At 40.2% G+C, this 18,744-nt stretch overlaps 1 protein-coding gene across 11 annotated transcripts in view; it reads right to left on the bottom strand.

Moving 5' to 3' along the window:
- The window catches only part of rap1gap2a (RAP1 GTPase activating protein 2a), an 81,745-nt gene that overhangs the window by 13,320 nt on the left and 49,681 nt on the right, over nucleotides 1-18,744 (bottom strand). For 4 of the 11 annotated variants that reach the window (XM_027279938.1, XM_027279937.1, XM_019256595.2 and 1 more), the window contains 4 exons: nucleotides 8,892-8,976; nucleotides 3,836-3,871; nucleotides 779-811; nucleotides 61-93 (listed from right to left, as the gene is read on the bottom strand). In XM_027279938.1, coding sequence (XP_027135739.1) covers nucleotides 61-93; nucleotides 779-811; nucleotides 3,836-3,871; nucleotides 8,892-8,976 — 187 coding nt within the window. Of the gene's footprint in view, nucleotides 1-60; nucleotides 94-778; nucleotides 812-3,835; nucleotides 3,872-4,068; nucleotides 4,208-4,803; nucleotides 4,911-6,579; nucleotides 6,711-8,891; nucleotides 8,977-18,744 lie in introns of those variants that run through there. The other 7 variants (XM_027279939.1, XM_010739036.3, XM_019256597.2 and 4 more) reach the window with 5 other exon arrangements.

The raw sequence follows: 18,744 nt of genomic DNA, 5'->3' as shown, positions 1-18,744 counted from the left end.
CACATGAGAAGGGTTTAAATGTGTGTTATGACTGTGTTATGTGAGTAATAAATGACTCACATCTTCTATCCGTGGGTAGGGGATATAGTCATCCTGTAAAATAGAGAACACACACAGATACTGTTAAAAAGACTCATTTTACCATGAGTGAACTTCACTGACTTTCACCACGATGATACAGTTACAAGCACAGCCACAGGTACTGAACTCTAACACAACAACTTCATGCCAAATGGACTCTAAGGCGATGATGCAACAGCCTGAAATGCACAGTCATCAGCAAACGTCAATGAGGGCGTGTCACCCCTTGATGATGTCAGAGCTGTTTCGATTCAGTAGCCTCTGGGGTTAGGAACTGTTACGAACCTCCAGGCATTTGGCAGTCTGTTAACATTGCACAGCTCCAGTGAATGACCTCTAAATACTGCTGAGGCCTGTCTGCACCGCAGAGAACGCAACGCTACGGACAGCTAGTCATTTATATTCTGCAGCCGCAGGAGTCTGGATACTGACAGTCCAGAGAGATCAATTGACAGTTGGAGTTCATTCAACTTATAATCAATCAGATCAGGAGGATATTGATTTTGCACTTTAAAGGCCCTGAGAAAAATGTGAAAAGCGTTCACAGGGGTGTTCAGAATCCTTTAATAGGCTGACAGACAGGACAACCACAGAGCACAATGAAGCAGTGATGAAGGAAAACATGCGGACAAATGGAGGACAGAATAACACAAAGTGATGATATGTGTACAAGTGTGTGTCTGGTGTCTGGTCACACCTTCCATTTTTTGGTCTCTTCAGCTTTAGGGACCTTATTAGTATCCGTACGCAGCATGAGGATGGAAAAGCGAAAGAGTCAAAAAGCAAGTTCTCTTTATTTTTGTGCATTTAAAAGACTGTCCTGGAACATAGAATTCTCATTTTCAGACCTCATTGTCTCTGTTGCCAGATGACAACTGAGTGAGTCATTCATGCAAATGTGCTTTTCTGCACACACACACACACACACACACACACACAGGTAATACAGACACTTAGTCATCCTCTCTCACTCTCTGAATCTAGCTTCCAGACATGCTAAGTGTTCCTTTCCTCATTTGCTATAGCCAATTTTGGGGACAGAGCAGCAAGGAGACGCTGGCTGAGACCTTTTTAGTCTGCAGTATTTTGTATATACAGCATATGGAGATATGAAAAGCCAATCTTTTAGAGACGGAGTAAATTGGCCAATTATGGTACACGCCCTGTTGAGCGGCTCATCTACATGACTGCGTGTAGAGGTGAGGAAATGAACGCATGTATGGCAGTTCAGAGTTAGGAACACACACACACACACACACCACTACCATCGCTTCTTTTTCCACCAATCGTATCAAGAATCAGATGGCATTTATTTGAACAGTACAAGTACAGACTCATGGAACCCAATACACACACATACACACACACACTCTAGTCTGTAAGGGTGTGTCTGTCTGAGTGCATATTGATGGAGCAGCTGTTACAGTCACAGGGGAGTCATTGTCAACAATGCGAGACTGATCACAAAGACGCTCTTAAGAGGTTTTAATTTTCAGCCACAGACAGAGAGACAAAGATGAAGAGAGGACAAAGGAAGAGAAAGGAGGGAGAGGTGGAGGTGAAGTTATAGAGGAAGAAGACAGGAGGGAAAAGAGAAGATTGGGATCAAAAAGATGACCTTCATTAGCACCATCTAGATAACACTGCTGAGGCACAATTGTGGAGTCAGAGGTGGCAGAGCTCAAGAGAGCAGGTCGATGCAAGCTGGGGTTCAGAAAAGATGGATGGTGTGTGCGTGTGTGTGTGTGTGTGTGTGTGTGTGTGTGTGTGTGTGTGTGTGTGTGTGTGAAAGAGAGATTCTTTGATCACCAGGCTGCATTGACTGTCTGTCATCCACCAGTCACACTTTCCAAATAACTCGCCTGATGTCTTCAGTCAGCCTGTCCTACTGCGTCTATCTGAACAGCACCTTTCTACCTTTGTCCTTCTGTTATCGAGATAAAGTCATGTTTCAAAATTAAAGGATTAGGCTCATTCTATATTATTCTGTCAGAAAACCACCCGGGAATAGCAGGTTCATATATATATATATAGTTATAGTTAGTTATTTTTAAAACATTTCCTAAAACAGCTGGGCACTAGTTTTTAGCAAATATTACTCAAACAGGGGTAAGTAGTGCATTTGTTGGGAACTAACAATATTTACAGCAGCACAACACTGAATATGGCATTAGCTTGGAATAAACTACAATGCTGGTGTTTACCTGACTGGGGAAACAGTGTAGCTTGTTTGTAGGATCAGTTTATTGATGTTGGTTTCTGTCTTTTGCTCTTTTTTTTTTCTTTTAGATTATTTTTTTGGCCTTTCCAAGATTTTTTTTTATTTTGATAGAGACAGCTGAAGAGTGACAGCAATGCAGGGAGAGAGAGACGGGGAATAACATGCGGGAAAGAGCCACAGGTCGGATTCAAACCCTGGGCTTCCGCAGCAAGGATGGAGCCTTCGCACATGGGGCGGCTGCTCTGCCAACTGAGCTAAATGCCGCCCCGGTTTTTGGTCTTTTTCATGTGATCGCTGTGTGATAATCTTTTACATCGACGTAATGCAAGAGGTGGTATTTTTGTACCTCTGTCAACATTCTCTTTGCCTCTGCCACGATATCCATATTGAGAATGCTGAGCTAAGAAGCATAGTTGGTGGTGTGCGCTGCAGTGCTGTAAAGCGATACACACTTCTTGCGGCACATCGTACCCACTCAACCCAAGTTACATAATGCAAGAACAGCCGTTCAAGGAGTGACTGAGGTGCAGTTCTCACTATTACAGGTCAGTGTACCGTCAAAATTAATCTGCAGCTGTTATTTTAGGGTAAAATAGTTGCATAATGTCGCTGTAAGGAAAATTATGACTCATGCGTTCAGGCTCTGTATGAGAGAGGAGCAAGAGATTTCACCAATTCTTTTTTGGGTGTTACATGTGTTACATTCTGCTGCATAAAACTTTATCTAACTATATCATTATATATCTAACTATATCATTATATATCTAACTATATCATTATATATATATATATATATATATATAATGATATAGTTAGATATATCTATATTAATAATATATATATATATATGTATATATTTCTAGTCTGATTAGCTGCATAAAATTAAAAAAGTAAGGTTCCTTTTCTTCTGAATGTGTGACTGTATGTATTTACATACATCCGATGGTGAACATTTACTATATGTCTGGCCTGTTCACACATATTCGATCTCATTGTGGATCATGAACTATTAGTTCCCCCTAAGAACCTGCAAAAGCACTTCTGCTACTTTTTGAATCTTCCTTTGGCCACTTGTTCTTTCTTCTTTCTATTCTAAGGCTTTCATTTCTCCTTACAACTTCTCTTTTTCTCTTATATCTGTCCTCTGCTTGCTCAAAGTTTCGGGACATGTCAATGGCACAAAGTGGCTGCATATCGAGACTTAAAAAAGAAAAATCAATGAATTGAATGAATTACATGCAGAGAAGGACAAAATAATCATGCCAGTCCAAAGTGCTATTCTTCTCTGTCCGCAGACTGTCCACTATCCAATCGAAGCAACTGACTGAACCCAGCGACCTGAGCTACACTGACTGAATCATCAACATCTGTCTCATCCCTAAAATCTCTTCATGACAAAGACATGCCACTACACTGTACATATGCAGCTTTTGCTCAATGATACAAACCAAAGAGGGGAAGAGAAAGAATGGAAATAGAGACGGTGAAATCAGGAAGATGATTCACAGGAAAGAATTCATGAGAGTTTCATACCTGCATTCTCTCCAGCATATCGAAGAACTCTGCAGACTGAAACACACAGAAGAAGAAGATAATGAAACACATATTTCAAGATGCAACATGGCTAAACTTTGACTTTCAGACACCAAACACATTTAACAGTACAACAGCACAGTCATAGGCCTGTAGTTGGCTCAGATATACACCTTACAAAAGTGTTTTGACGCTCAAAGTAAAACTGAAATGTCTGAATTTGAAGGTCTTACATTGGCAACATTGGTGTTGACCCCAGCAGATCTTGTGTATGTCCCTCCTCCACAGTATAAACTTAGCTGTGTCAAGAGGGCAGGGCAGGGGAGAGGCTTTCCTTACAGCCTCTCACACCCACATGCACACACGCTGATAAGCAGCCACTTCCTCTACAAAGTAACACATTCACACAAACACATGCATCCATGTGTGCATTCACACGTCCTAGCCCTTGGGTCTTCCACTTCGTCACATAAACAGAGTGAGGGTGATAATGGTCCACACACTTTGTGTCTTAGTGATAAGATTTTGGCACATTTTGAATGTGTAAATGTGCGCCCTGTGGTTTAGGCTATACATGCGAGTGTGTGCACATGTAGAGTATGCACTCACACAAACACAAAGAAGAAGTAATTTATTGGCACTAAATTAAACGTCCTGTTAAACTAAAAGTCTGGTCTGAAGTAAGCAACTGACATAAGCTTACTGTTTCAGTGTTATACTTCCTTTCCTTTCCTTTTTGAATGGATACTACACAGTGCAACCAATTACACCACAATGTAACTAATAAAAAATTAAATGACCCACTTTCACTGGCAAAATATCACCATAACCTACATTGAATGAGTTTGACAGGCAATACCACACACTAACATGCACATCACACTTGTAAATGCACCCGTCTCGATGATGCACACTCTGTAGAGCTATAAAATACAAAGCAAGAAGGAACTTGCAAATAAATGCCTTACCAGTGAACTGTAGCTCCTTAACCAGGAAAGTCTGGAAAGGTGATTACCTGGTGTTTTACAGCTATTTAAACGACTGCAGATGACTACATCTCGGCAGCACTGTAATAAAAACTAATGTTATTCCCTAAACTGGTTACCTGTACTTCTTGTAAATCTAACATTACCACTCCCATTACCCATAAAACCGCAAACACACGCAGAGCTTATCAAGGAGTTAATATTAACCAGTTAAGGTGTTGTGACCAGATACAGAGCTGTGTCAACACCAGACACCCAGGCCAACAATAAGCACAGCTGTTTAGATAGAAACTCTGGCAGTCAATATGTGCTCTCATGCACATGTTACCAAGACGTGTGTGTATGTGTGTGTGTGTGTGTGTGTGTGTGTGTGTGGTGTAATAGTTCTGGGATCATATGAGGGTGACGAGGAAGAAAGATGTATCCCTAAAGAAGTGTCTTCAATCACTCCTCACTGTTGCCCATGACATTTTAAAAGACCCAGTCCTGGCAGTATCCGATTGGGATCCTGAAGCACTGGCAGCGTGTTCAATCATCATCTCTATCCCCTACTGTGACCAGACAAGAGCAAGGACAAGAGACACCTATCTGTCTTTGTGCTTTACTGTCAATCTAAAACAGAATGTCTGTATTTATCTATTGTCCTTTCCTTTCTGTCCCATGTCTCTATCAGATTTCTTTACCCTTTCTCTCTTTCTCCTACTTTCTCTCTTTTTCTGTGTTTTGCCTCCAGGTCTCTCTCTTGCTCTCTAGCCCAGCAACAACATCTGCATCTCTTATCTCCCATGGCAACCCGCTGGGAATACTAGAGACCACAGGCAGTTCAGACTGGCTGCCTGTCTGCCTGACTGACAGGCTCGTTGGCTGCTAGAATTCACACATATTCATGTCAAGTCATGAACATTATCATCTGCACATTGGCAGCAGTGATGATAAGTCACAGGCAGAGATAGTGGCCTCCATGTTATCTCCAGGATTAAAGCAATATTACAGAAATGTATTCAAAACACTAACTGAAAGAAATCTAAAAATGCACCGTCAGTAAGACACTGGATTAATGAGCTTGTGTCTTACTGCACACCTGAAAAAATATTATATAATGTGAGAGGGAAGCATGCAGCCTTTGGAGAAATCTGGGGCCCCTTCATAGACTTTTTGCTTTCTCTGGACTTGAAATATTGTTGTGAAAGACTGTACATATGGGAGTAAATGTGCTATAAATAAGACACAAACAGTAGAAGTTTTGGAGATGCAGTGTCTCTAGGATACCAGTTCAATCACAACACTGACTGTCTCTGCAGTTGTAAAATCTTCCAAAACAAGACGTAACATGTTTTAAAATGAAACCATGTACATTCTTATATGGCCAAGTCTGACACAGGGACTGCCAAACATCCCCCTATTCGAGTATAGTGTAGCTGTAAAATAATCATGAACCAATGAACATCAATCAATTTAGTAGCACTGACACTGAAATGTGTTTGTTCCCCTGCCAGCTTTTTCGGTTAAATTCACTAGACAGCAGCTTTGATGTTGTATTTACTTGGTAATCAGCATGCTGCTGAGCATTTAAATGACGAATGGAAGAGCTCAGGAGCAATTTGTTCAAACGTGATACTTGAAGTTAAATAATTGTACACTGTTTGATGATATGCAGGTAAACTTACAGGCTGAGCCACACACTTTGACCTGAAAACAACACATCAAATTGTTTCCAGCAACAGAATACAGTACCTAGTTGTCCAAATGCAGACTTACCTTAACAACAGCAGCTACAATAAGGTGAGTGTCTCTGTCGTCCTCTTACTCTCCCTCCTCCATTCTACATTTAGAAAGTGACTTCGCCTTCAATACTGTTTAATCTCTATGTTGCCTTTTAACACCCGAAGCCTAAACTGGAAAACCAAGTCAGGCAGCAAACTGGACCATTTGTCAAAAAAGAACAGGTTATTCAAGCATGTGCGCATCCACATGCATGCACACACACACACATGCACACACACACACACACACACACACACACACACACACACACACAATGGGTCTTTCACTTTGGTCATGAATTGTCTAAGTTTTGTTTTGCTGAGTCAGCTGCGGTGTCTTTGAAGGTTGACTGTTAATATTACGCAGAGTGTGAGTCACTACAAGGTGTAAAACCACAGAATGAAGTGCCTGGGTAAAGCACACACACACACACACACATACACACACACTAAAACACCTGTCCCAAACAAGTGTCCTCCTTTTGTCCCATATTTCTATGAAGAAAGAACATAAGTCAAACAGTTGCAGTGCACAGTAGCTCCAGTATTGTACTGCAGTACGTGTGCAAGGTGCATAAAATACCTATTTCCATGCCAGTGTGGCCTCACAGGAGACTTTATGACCATAGAAGGCCAATGACAATAACTAGGTTGTGTAGCAACAATATTTAGTTCGTGTAATCAGGCGTGAATGTTTTCTTAGTGCATCATCCAGCACATAAAATGCAAAACAGAGGATTAGACAGCTTGGTACTAGTACCAAACTTCCATGTGTGAAAAGTAGCAATGAATCTAGAGTGGATTTGATAATACTTTCATAACTTATTTACCAGTGTGACACTGATGATGAAAACCAGACCACTTTAGCTCGCAGCAAAATCCTGGGTGGCCAATTGATAATTATCAAAATCAGCCACATGTCGAGAAGACTTCTGACTTGAGGTCTTTTTTTCATATATTGTATTTTTTCTTGTACATTATGGCCTTTCCCCCAGTCTTCAAACTTCTGTTCTTTCCTGCATCTGTGTTGTCTTCAGCAGATTCAATAATGATGGCTTAGTTCAAGGTCACATACTGCAGAAAGTGGCTCCCTCTTGCAGGAGCTGTCATCTATTTCCTTTATATCACCCTGTTAATCTGCCTTCCTGCAAAATGTATCCTCTCTTTTATCATGCCAGTGGAAAAATGGAAAATTCTGTAGCCAGAGGACAAGTGCACTACAATGTGAGTAATGAATGTCTAAAAACATCATACCTCACAATGTCATATAAATAGTAAAATGCTTTTTCTGTGTGCGCCACAAAAATATGTCACGACATGAATCAGTGTGACAACACCTGAGAAAGACTTCATTTGTATACATGTTCAGGTTTGGTTTTGCTCTGATATTTCTTTCAATTCGTCGCAGCTTTCTTTTGATGACACAGTTTGATTGAAGTTGACAATTTGTGGTCAGGAAACCATTAGAGTAAAGCTTCAAACCTTTTCCTGCTGTAGTTGGTCATGAACCAGTCTAGACCACAAGCTTTCAAAACATGACCTTTTACTAGTGAGAGGAACTCACCCCAAAGACTCGAAGTCCTATCAGAATTGCAAATAACATCAGTCTGTCAGTAGGGAAATAAAAAATTCCCCTTTCCTCCAGAAGCAACTCAACAAATATCAGCATTTATATCAAGCAGACAGTGAAAAAGAGGATACAGCACTCCATGCCTTGAGGATCATTCACTGCAAATCTGGCTTCAATTAACAAAATTATATCACTGTGTTCACGCTGAATTTTAAACACTCTTACTTAAACAGCAGCTGCCCTAACTTGACTTTTGATTAAGATTATATGGCATATTAAAAAAATACAAAAATCATGCAGTACAATTTAAGCAGCAAATCTACATCCGCATTCAGGGATACAAACTGAACAGTTACAATTTTTCAGTTGATTAAACTAAAAGATACCCGAACATACAGCCAGTATCCAGCCACATAAAGCAACATCATAACCTGTTAAGAGCTTACTTTACTTTAAATGTAGTTATGTTACACAGTATGTGTCAAGTTGTCAAATTTAAGTTGTTGTGACACTGACATTTGTCACTGTCTCTGACCTGCTTTGCTTACTGAAGAGATTTCAGATAATCAGAATCAATAGATTCTCTAACAGGCAGAGAGGTCAAAATATGCCAATGAAAAAAATCACAAAATCAATATCTATCTTAAAATGTGTGTGTGCGTGCACATGTACTGTATGTCCAGGCATATGCGTGCACATGCAATGTGTGTGTGTGTGTGTGTGTGTGTGTGTCCTACCTTCATGCTGGGCGGTGCAGTGCGGGGCGGTGAGGGCGGACATTCTCCCAGAGGGACGTTGGAAATGTTCAGCAGCTCCTGTTTCCTAAAGAGGAATACACAAGGTTGATTCATTGATTTTCATTACCACCAAAATGTTCCAAATTTCATCAGAGGTCATCCGTTCTCATTTGTGTACCCAGTGCACTTTGACAGTTATGTCATTAGGCTGATGTCCCTACTTCATTTAAGTGTAGGTCCCCTCTGAAAGAGTCATTTTTTTAAATACACTTTGGCTGTCCTCGAATACAATCCTAGGAGGCTTCTTTATGTTGGCGTGACCACCTCCTGCTTTCCCACTGGTTCAAACCACTCTGTCACAAAATATTCATTTGCATACATTTCTGTTTTGTCACGGAAGTAAGGAGGAAAGGAGAGAAAAATGAAACTTTAAACAAAAACCTGAAGAATTTTCAAGCAAACACAGAGAAGGACACAAGTGCAACATCATCGAGGCTATTTTAGCTGGCTAGAGGAAGGCTAACTCAGCAACAGCTCAATGAACAGATAACTGCTAAATGAAAATGTAATAAAAACACTAACTGAAATCCAGATTAAAAACCTAAGATTAGAAATCTGATTGTTTTCAAAAATACCATCTGATTATGGGTTTTACTCCAAACATCATCAGTATTATGGCAACAGGATCACATCCTATTTTAGCAACACAAGGTTTTCACACATCAGCAGATTAATGAGAATCTAATTACTGAGAGTTTTGTCACTGACAGGCTTACAGGCTTAAACCTAGAGGCATTCGCTTACTAAACAGTACAATTTCATTTTAACTTTTAATGCAGCTATGATTTAAGGTTTCAAAGTGAGCCAGGGAGCCTGTTGGAAATATGCGGTGAAGTATCAGATGGCTCTTTGCTGTTTTAATACACTCTCTAGAGTCCCAGGGGCTGTCAGGGAGACTTTAAGAGAAGTCTTTTGGGACTAGAAGCCTCTTCTCCTCTTTCATGCTTTTTTCTGAGTGGCGTACTCAGAAGCATGAGAGCACATTAATGATCCCAGATGTGAAAGGCTGAGCTGCCACTGGAAGACAGCAGGAGGATTGTCTTAACCCCAAGAACCTGCTGTCTATTCCGATAAAAATCCAGTGGTTTTCAGATATGATGCTTTTTGTTGGAGACATCTCGTGCTGAATATAGGATCAAGATAAGGAACGTTCACAAAGAAGAGAGGAAAGAGCACAAAAATCCACTAAACCCTCTCTGACCCTCAACCCGAGCGTTCTCTGCGTTCCTCTACATACCAAATTATTCCAGAAGAGCTTGTTTGATATTGGATAGTCTTTATCTCACCCCATAACCATATTATTTGAGACCTTTTGTCTTTGTTGTGGATGTATATGTGATGTAAAACAGAACTTATATCAGGTTTTATATCAATGCAGTAGTTGCTAGCCCAATACACACAACACACTGATTGCATGAGGCCGGCCTGCAGTTGTAGCTGAGTGAAAAGCTGTAATTGATCACTTCAGATTTAGTGGATGGGAGGAAAGGACGAAAGTTTTAATTGAGAGCTAATGGGAAATTAATATGCCCCTTCTTTCCTTTCATTAGCTGGAATCATAATAGTCCCCATTCTCTCACGTAGTGGTGTCAAGTAGCGAGCAGCAAAAACACTCAATTGCACACAGTGTAAAAATGTGAAATTGGAAACTTGAGGCAGCAACAGCTTGCTGTTGTCATGAAGAGCCACTCGACTGTTGAATTGAATCGACAATACTCTTTGAATGTTGACTGTTATAGCCTCCCAATTTCTACCTGAGACTCAAAGACAAAAAAAGATTTAAGAACACCGATGTCTCAGTCAGTCGCTGCAGGCCAAACCCAAATTCCTGTTGCCTTTTCATTCCTATGTCCAGAGGAAACATCCATACTGCTTAGATCTTTCCACAGGCTCAGCATCGAGCACCAACAATACACCACTGTGTCCCAATGTGTATGTAATGCTGCAGTATGTTAGCTCACAGTAATCATGGGTGGACGATGTTTGAATGGGCATCATAAGCCAAGTTTACATAACTGAGAGAAAGAAATTGTTCATTGTTCCTTTTCTTTGTTTTTCAGCCTGATGTCAAGAGGACAGTGTGTGTTTTCCATCACTGACTTGTGAAAAGCAAAAGCTTGTTCAGACAGTTGTGCCCAGGGCAGATCCCTGCGGTATGTCTCTACAGCTGCCCTGTGTGGCCACAGGGACGACACCTATCCTGCTGCCTTTGCACACTCACTCACACCTGCACACAGAGAGATGCTGTTTGAAGAGGAAAACTGTGTGTGTCCACTGCTCATCCTTGCAGCGAGGACTCTTCTCTGTGGCAGTGAAACAACAGCGAGCTCAGTCACTGCTACTGACCCACCCAGGAAATGAGGCAAGGAGGGAGGGGGAGCACATATTGGGACAGCAGCAGGGAGGAAGCAAAGAAACAATTTATGAAGGATGGATCATGGAGAGAGTGAGTCAGCTCAAGTGTGTAAAAGAGGGTTAGATGACATGTGCAGTCAACGCACTTTAAAGTTGCTTTGCATAAAAGCATCATCAAATGATGTACAAGCCAGTATCCCAAACTGTATTTTCATTGGACAATTCAGCACCTCATGATGACCTTACATCCAATACCAACAAGGCAGGAAGTGGTCTGCTTCTTACTGTAAGTTACAAGGTGGAAAGTGAGGGTGTGGACGTCAGGGTGCTGGACGGATGGGAGTGTAGCTCATCAGACTCACACAGAAAACTGTTGCAGACTTGTGCCTCTCATGTCATGCCTCTCATTACATTCAAGTCACAAAGCTACAAAATATGGTGGCTGGAAATGACATGTCCTTGCTCAGTTTGTAGAATTTGAAGTTTTATTGCTGGCTCTAATTGCCATTACTGATGTCGCTCTATTATTTTAGATTGCCATATAAAATCATGTTGTGTACAGAAATGAGCAAGGACATACGTCATTTACCATCTTTGTTTGGATAGAATGCCTGGATGGTTAAAGGTTAACGAAATTTAAGAAAACAGGTTCTTTTTCAGATATTTCTGTGTATTTATCTCACAGAAGGGAAGATGCTGAGTTTTGTGACTTACTGTCTGTAACCTTCCCAAGCTAAAGCAAGTCAAGTCAAGTCGGGTTTTATTTTCATTCCCCCCATATACACAATACACAGTGAAACAAGACAGCATTTGGCCATGGACCATGGTGCTACATGAAACACAAAACATGCAGACAGGACTATATTAAAGTGCACACACTAAAAACAACAAGGGCTCATAAGGTGCTGACACTGCATACAGTGCAGCACGTTCAGACAAAAACCAACATACAGACAACATAACAGATAATTCCTTTACCATAATCACGTTTTAGGTGCCTAAACCTGACCATACCTTCACTATAGTTTCATTTGCCATAAATACAATCTGTGCCATGCACAGATGTGATAGAAAGCAAAGCATTTTTAAAATGCTGGGACTGGATGTAATTCAGGATTTCACTGAAATTAAAACAGGAAAGATTGACTGAAAGCGGAACCAATGTCAACAATGCAATCTTTTCTCCACCAAAAAAAATAAAACGCCTGGTAACAATGCCGGGCGCTTTGCTGCATGTTTGTGTAATCAATTTCAACCCTGACTTTTCATTAATTGTTTTTTTATCAGTTCTGTTGACCTTCAAAGTTGGCTTGGAGGAAGTAAGCACAGTCAAGCTGTGAAATTAAATCACAAGGTCAAATTACATTCAAACTCTGGTTCTGAGCTGGTACAAACAAAGCATGGCAGAAATTTTCCAGACAGCCAAAGGGCAGTGGCTGCCACACAATTACATTATTTTAATACACAGACTAAATACTGACTGGAACATACTGTGAGGAACATGGAGGAACATATTGCAGCTGTGTAGGTTTGTCTGACTCTCTCTGGCTGGGCACTCAGCCAAGAACAGTGAAGTCACCTCTGGAAAATTCATCCACGACAATAAAGTCTTTTAGGAAAGGATTTTAGGAAATAGTTGTTGTTGGATGAATTTTGCTGACTTAACTGCGTCTTTCACCTGGAACATAGTTGTAGACCCTGCTGCTGGCAAAAAATAGGGCAGATCATGCTCCATATCCACATCCAAACTAGTACAAGATGTTTGTTTCTTGTACAGAAGCATGTCAATAACCCTGCTTGTATTTGTCTGGTGCTAATTACAGTTGGTTCAACAGTAATTATCTTCGCAGTCATCATATGTATCTAATGATGCCGGAAATATGTGGCTGTGTGTGTGTGTGTGAAAGAGAGAGAGCGAGAGAGATTGTAATACATCTCTGTTATTTCATGCATTGATTACACCCGTGAGATTAGGGCAGTGGGACATCAGGCACAGGGTAGGAGCCCAGTGTGTAAGAAAGAGAGAAAAAAAAGGGGGAGCAACACCTCTACACATCCTCACATGGTGTACAAATCACAGGAAGAGGAGGTAGGGGGATGAAGACAGGAAATCAGGTTGATAGAGAGGATAAAAATAAAGAACAGGAGACGGAGATCGGGGAGAGGGTTAACAGCAGGTCTCGGATATGAAGCCTCTCCCAAGGGCCTACTGCGCACTCCTGTTTCCAGTTGGGCTTCATATTTGTTATGAAACTTGATAAGGAGCCTGATCCTCATGCCAATTGGCCAATTACACAACTCATGGTTTCTCTAATGGAATTAATGCAACAGTAATTGGAGACAGAGAAAGAGAGAAAGACGAGTGTTATATCGAGATGAAGGAGGGAAGGGAACTTAAGACAGCCCGCTACGGAGGGTAGGACCCATCAACCCTGATTTATATTAAAAACAGACTGCGAATAAAGAATCGCATCACACTGTGAAATCCTCTGCAATATTACGTATCAGACACGACAGTGACTGTGGCTGATGATGACGCATGTAAGAAAGGTGATGCCTGTTGCTTAATATAACCAAAGTTAATTCAGTTACGAGAGTATCAACACATACACACAACACAACAGAGCACAGCACGTCATTCTGACATCACTTTGGTCCATACTCAAACTATTGGATGGATTGCCACGAAATTTTGTACAGACATCCATGATTACCAGAGGATGAATCCTAGTGCCGATCACCTGGATTCTCCACAATGGGGTTCACATTTTGAGTGACTAGATACCGCAACTCTTGCATGGATAGCCATAATTTGGTGCAGGCATTTGTGTTCCCCTTGGGATTCATTCTAATCACTCACTGATCCATTAACTTTCCATCTAAAACCATCATGAATAGGGATGGTGATAAGACACCAATGCCATTATCTATTCTGCTTATCGGCCCGATTCTTTATCGATTTCTTTATTGATCAAATTCTGTGTGCAAAAAGTAAGTGTAGTAGGTTTTTAGCATCCTTCTGTTTTATTGTGTTGAAGTCTGAACGCTGTAGAAGATGAGGAAAAAAGGGCATGCAAGTGATGTGGCCTGCGTGCCGTTAAAGTTATTATAACATTGGATATTTACCCTCTGTAATGTACATGGTGCTCAGTTGGGAAGCAGTGGCACTTGTGTCAAATACACAGCATTCCAGGAATCTAATGCCATGTAGCATAGAAAGATGTTGTAGCATGTTGCTAGTTTCCACCCTTACTTGAAATAATAATTTTACAGATATTACAACTCGCACTGTCATATTCTTTTGAAATGAACCCACAGGTTGGATTGTTTCTTCCTCCATGAAAAACATGCCAGCATCGATAAAAGGAACTAATAAGCTCAGACGTGTTTCTAATTCTAGTTTCTAATGAATTGAATAACTTGGAACCAGTTTTTCCAGTTTTTCAAGTTTTCCAGTTTTTCAAGTTTTCCAGTTTTTCAACTGTAACTGATTCTCAATCCCCATCCCTAATCACAAAAGCAACATTTTTTAATTTATATAACAACTTATTGGACATTCTAATAATATTCCCCTCTGAGCTGATGAGCAAATGTTAACATGGTAACATTGGCATGTGAACCTCTGACATCTGTCAGTGTTGATACAAGATGATGATGATGATTAAGAAGTGTCTAAAATCTTCCATTCAATCCAAATCAACAGACACACAAAGAGTAGATGAGAAAGAAAAAATACTGGTAATTACAAAACTAAAAACATTTAAAGGCTATATGCTTTTGTGTGGAATTGGTAATAAATACATTAATAAATATCTAAACAACAACATAAAGGGATACATTGTCTAAAAGTCTTACTGCTCGCTAAGGAGTAAGTTTATATAGAGGGTGATCAATAAGTGAATGGGTGAGTGATTTCGGACAAAGCCTCGATCTTCTTTAAAGGTTATTTTAACAGTGACTAAAGATAATCAGTTACATTATTAGGTACATCGCAGTGATGTCATGTCTTTTAATGCCCTTTAAATAGCCATTTAAAGTACTATCACTTTGTCTTTTCCTTCTCCTTCCTCTGTTTGGCTCTGCACTATCTGCCATCTATCAGTCTGTCTTTGGTAAAAAAAAATAAAATTAGAAAATTAAGTCCGCCATACATATAGAGGTAAGAAATGCATGTATGAGTCAGTCAGCTGTCCAACAGGAGAGTTGGCATCCGTGATATGCGCAAATATGTGGAGAGGTCAGGAGAGCAATCATTATGAGGCAACTGTGCTACAAGTCGCCGGCTGTTTCCTGTGGGAACGCCAGGACTCGCCCTCTCTCTCCTGCTGTGATATGAATAGACACAAAGATGACAGCAGATAAGACTGTCCAGACAGACAACCTGAAACACTCATTACAATAAGAGGAACTGACAGGTGGATAGTGCGGGAGGAGACATACTACTAGCTACTCTTAGAATTAAAATATAAATTTGTAGAAAAAAGTAATTGGTTTTTCAAATACAGAGGTATTTGAAAAGAAGAAAAAAGAAGGGGAAGTATAAAAACCTTTTCATTTAGAAGAAAGGAAATGGCTTTTGTGTTTATGTGTATACTTTGGCTTTGTTGCAGGTAAATAAAACACACTTCAAACTCAATTTTGACACCTTGTACAAAGATTTAAGCACAACGACACACTGGCACACACACTGAAACATACTTTTTTCATTATCTCCTCACAACTCCTTTGTGTGACAGACTGAAATTCATGTTAATAAGCACACACACACACACACACACACACACACACACACACACACACACACACACACACACACACACAAGCTAAGAGACCTTCAGTTTTCGACTGAGTGGTGTTTAATTTCCAGAGCTTTAATCCCCCATCTTCCTCAATCTTCTCAGTTTCTACTTATCGTCTCTTACCACCTGTCCTCTTGGACTCAACTCTTCTTTCCTTCCTCATTCATTTTTGTCATTAATCCAACTGGTAGACTTAAGTAACACCAGTGATGGAAATTATGAGTGTGTACATTTTGTTCCTCCTGAAGAACCTGGGTTAATTATACCATATTACCCTGGATGACACTCTAACATTTAACTGTGTTTTGTTGAACTGCAAAGTACTGTAGGCAACATATTGACTGACTTTAAAGATCAGGCAGGATAAATTACCAACTTCTCTGACACACACACTTTACCTGTCACACTGGATTCACCATCTAAAGACCAAAGACAAACGCTACAGACTAGTAAAAGGTTACGTACTACAACTTTTGTCTTACCTTTGAAATGTCAGTGTTGTTTTCTGTCTCATTTCACAAATAGTGCCAAGAGAACGCCCATTGACATTTACGTGTACTTACTTTTCAACAGCAGGGAGACACTAAAGGCCACGGGCTGAATCATATATGTTTCGCTGTCTATGTGCATGTGTAGGTACATAAATAATGGAGCCTTTTGATCCAGCAGACATAAGAGGCATAAAGCAACTCAGTATGGATAATTTGTTTTCATGTAAATTTATCTTTTCAATGACTTTGTTTTCAGAATATCTCGTCTGCAATCAAACAGCAAAGATGTTCCTCTGTGAAGATGCATAGCTCTGTCTTTCATTTTATTTGTTCATTTTCAAACTCTCTTTGCCACTTTAAGAGTATGCAAATCGTCAAAAGTGTTAATGAGGAACATTCCTTATTTTGCATGCAGTAAGACATAGTGTTCTTTGGCATAATACTGCATTGCAGTGAAAACCATAGTTGCATCTGTCATGTCACTGGATATGCCATGAATCTTATCTAATCCTATTCTTTTTCTGGGACCCACTTCATCATTGTCCAAATTCACCTAGTCTTAAAGACTTAAGTCAAGGAGGAAATGAAATAAGGAAATAAAAACAAAAAGTTAAGCATCTGTCTGACATGACACTGAATACTTCCCTTCTCTACCAACTCCACCACTTCAAACTAGCTGATAACCAGTCCAGAGAGGCCGGAAAGAAAAGGAGAGAGATAAAAAGACACAGAGGGAGAGGCGTAGAATGAATGGATGACAGACAGATCGCAGACTGAAAGAGAGAAGGCCGCAGAGCAAAGTATGGAGAGAGGGAGAGAATAAATGAATCTCTGCAGACTAAAAATAGCATTCTCAATCCCCAGTGCAGAGCTGGGTAAATAGGGCCGTCTTGGGTGGGTCTCTGGACACTTGTTAGAGACCAAACCATCTCATCCATTACATCCCAAGACAAGGCTGTCACACATGCACACAAACACACACACTCACATATTTGTATAAACAGACAGCACAGAGACATGTGTGCATGTTTGTGTGTGTGCGTGTGTGTGCAGCTGCTAATCACAAAAGAAGTGAAACGTACAAGAGGAATAAGAGCGAGTTTAAAGGAGGGAGTAATTGAGGGTAGAGAGGAAAAACAGGGGGAGGCCCGGGAATGGAAATACGAGTGAGTCAGTGAATAAAAAGCGATTGTGTTTAACAGCAGGAGGAGGGTTCGACAGAGAGAGAAGAGGAGGAACTACAAAACAAGGAAAAATTGTGTAAGGTGGTGAAGAAAAGTAACAGGAAAGACTACACTTTAAAACATCAACTCTGTCTGACAAGGTTTTCTCTCTCTCTCTGTCCCCATTAGTCACTAGGATAAAAGTATAAAATAGGAAATTGGAAAATGATTTAACTCTAAAGAGGATAATAACAGAATAATAACAAAAACAAGCCTTGGCACTAAGTTAATGTGAATATGCATTATCTTAGCTTACAAAGTTACACAACCGTTCGTTAAAACCTCCCCCATCAAAAAGACATTCGACACAGCAGCTCTGTCAACTTTTAGATTTATCCACATGCTTAAGTGGTGAGCATGTGGCTGTGGTTAAAGTGTTTAAAAGAGTGTTTTTTTTAATAAATGAAAAAAATTAGAGTAAAGTGAAAGGAATGGATTAAGCTCTGTGTTCATTTGTTCTCAAAGAAGCTCCAAACATATCTGGCTAACCAAGTGTTGCATCCAAGGCCAAGGAGCATTTCATTAGCCAAGTACATACATTTCTGCATCAAAAGTAAAAAAAAAAGAAGAAAAAAAAACCCACAGTGACAACAAACATGTCTACTTTGGAGTCTTTCTCCACTGCGGGGAAGCCGTTCTTGGGTGCTTCAGTTCAACCTAACCAATTCCACCAACTGTTTATCTGTTTCTTGTGTTAATCACTTTTAATTTGCCTATCTGTTGTACAATCTGCAGTCAGTCATACAAAAGAAGTAAATATCTATAAAGATGTTTTTGTATTTTGTGTATGTGTCTGTGTCATTTCTCTCTTCTGGACCACCACCTAGCCAAATACAGTGTCATGACTGACTCTGGAAGTCAGCCAGGTTATTCCTAATGGGTTTTAGCTGTGACCAGCTGCTGGTGTAATTTAGTCTCTCAGTTG

The sequence above is a fragment of the Larimichthys crocea genome, chromosome VII (genome assembly GCF_000972845.2).
Source record: "Larimichthys crocea isolate SSNF chromosome VII, L_crocea_2.0, whole genome shotgun sequence".
NCBI classification, from domain to species: Eukaryota; Metazoa; Chordata; class Actinopteri; family Sciaenidae; genus Larimichthys; species Larimichthys crocea.
Note: the sequence above shows the minus strand (reverse complement) of the source record. Positions and strands in the feature narration are given on the sequence as shown.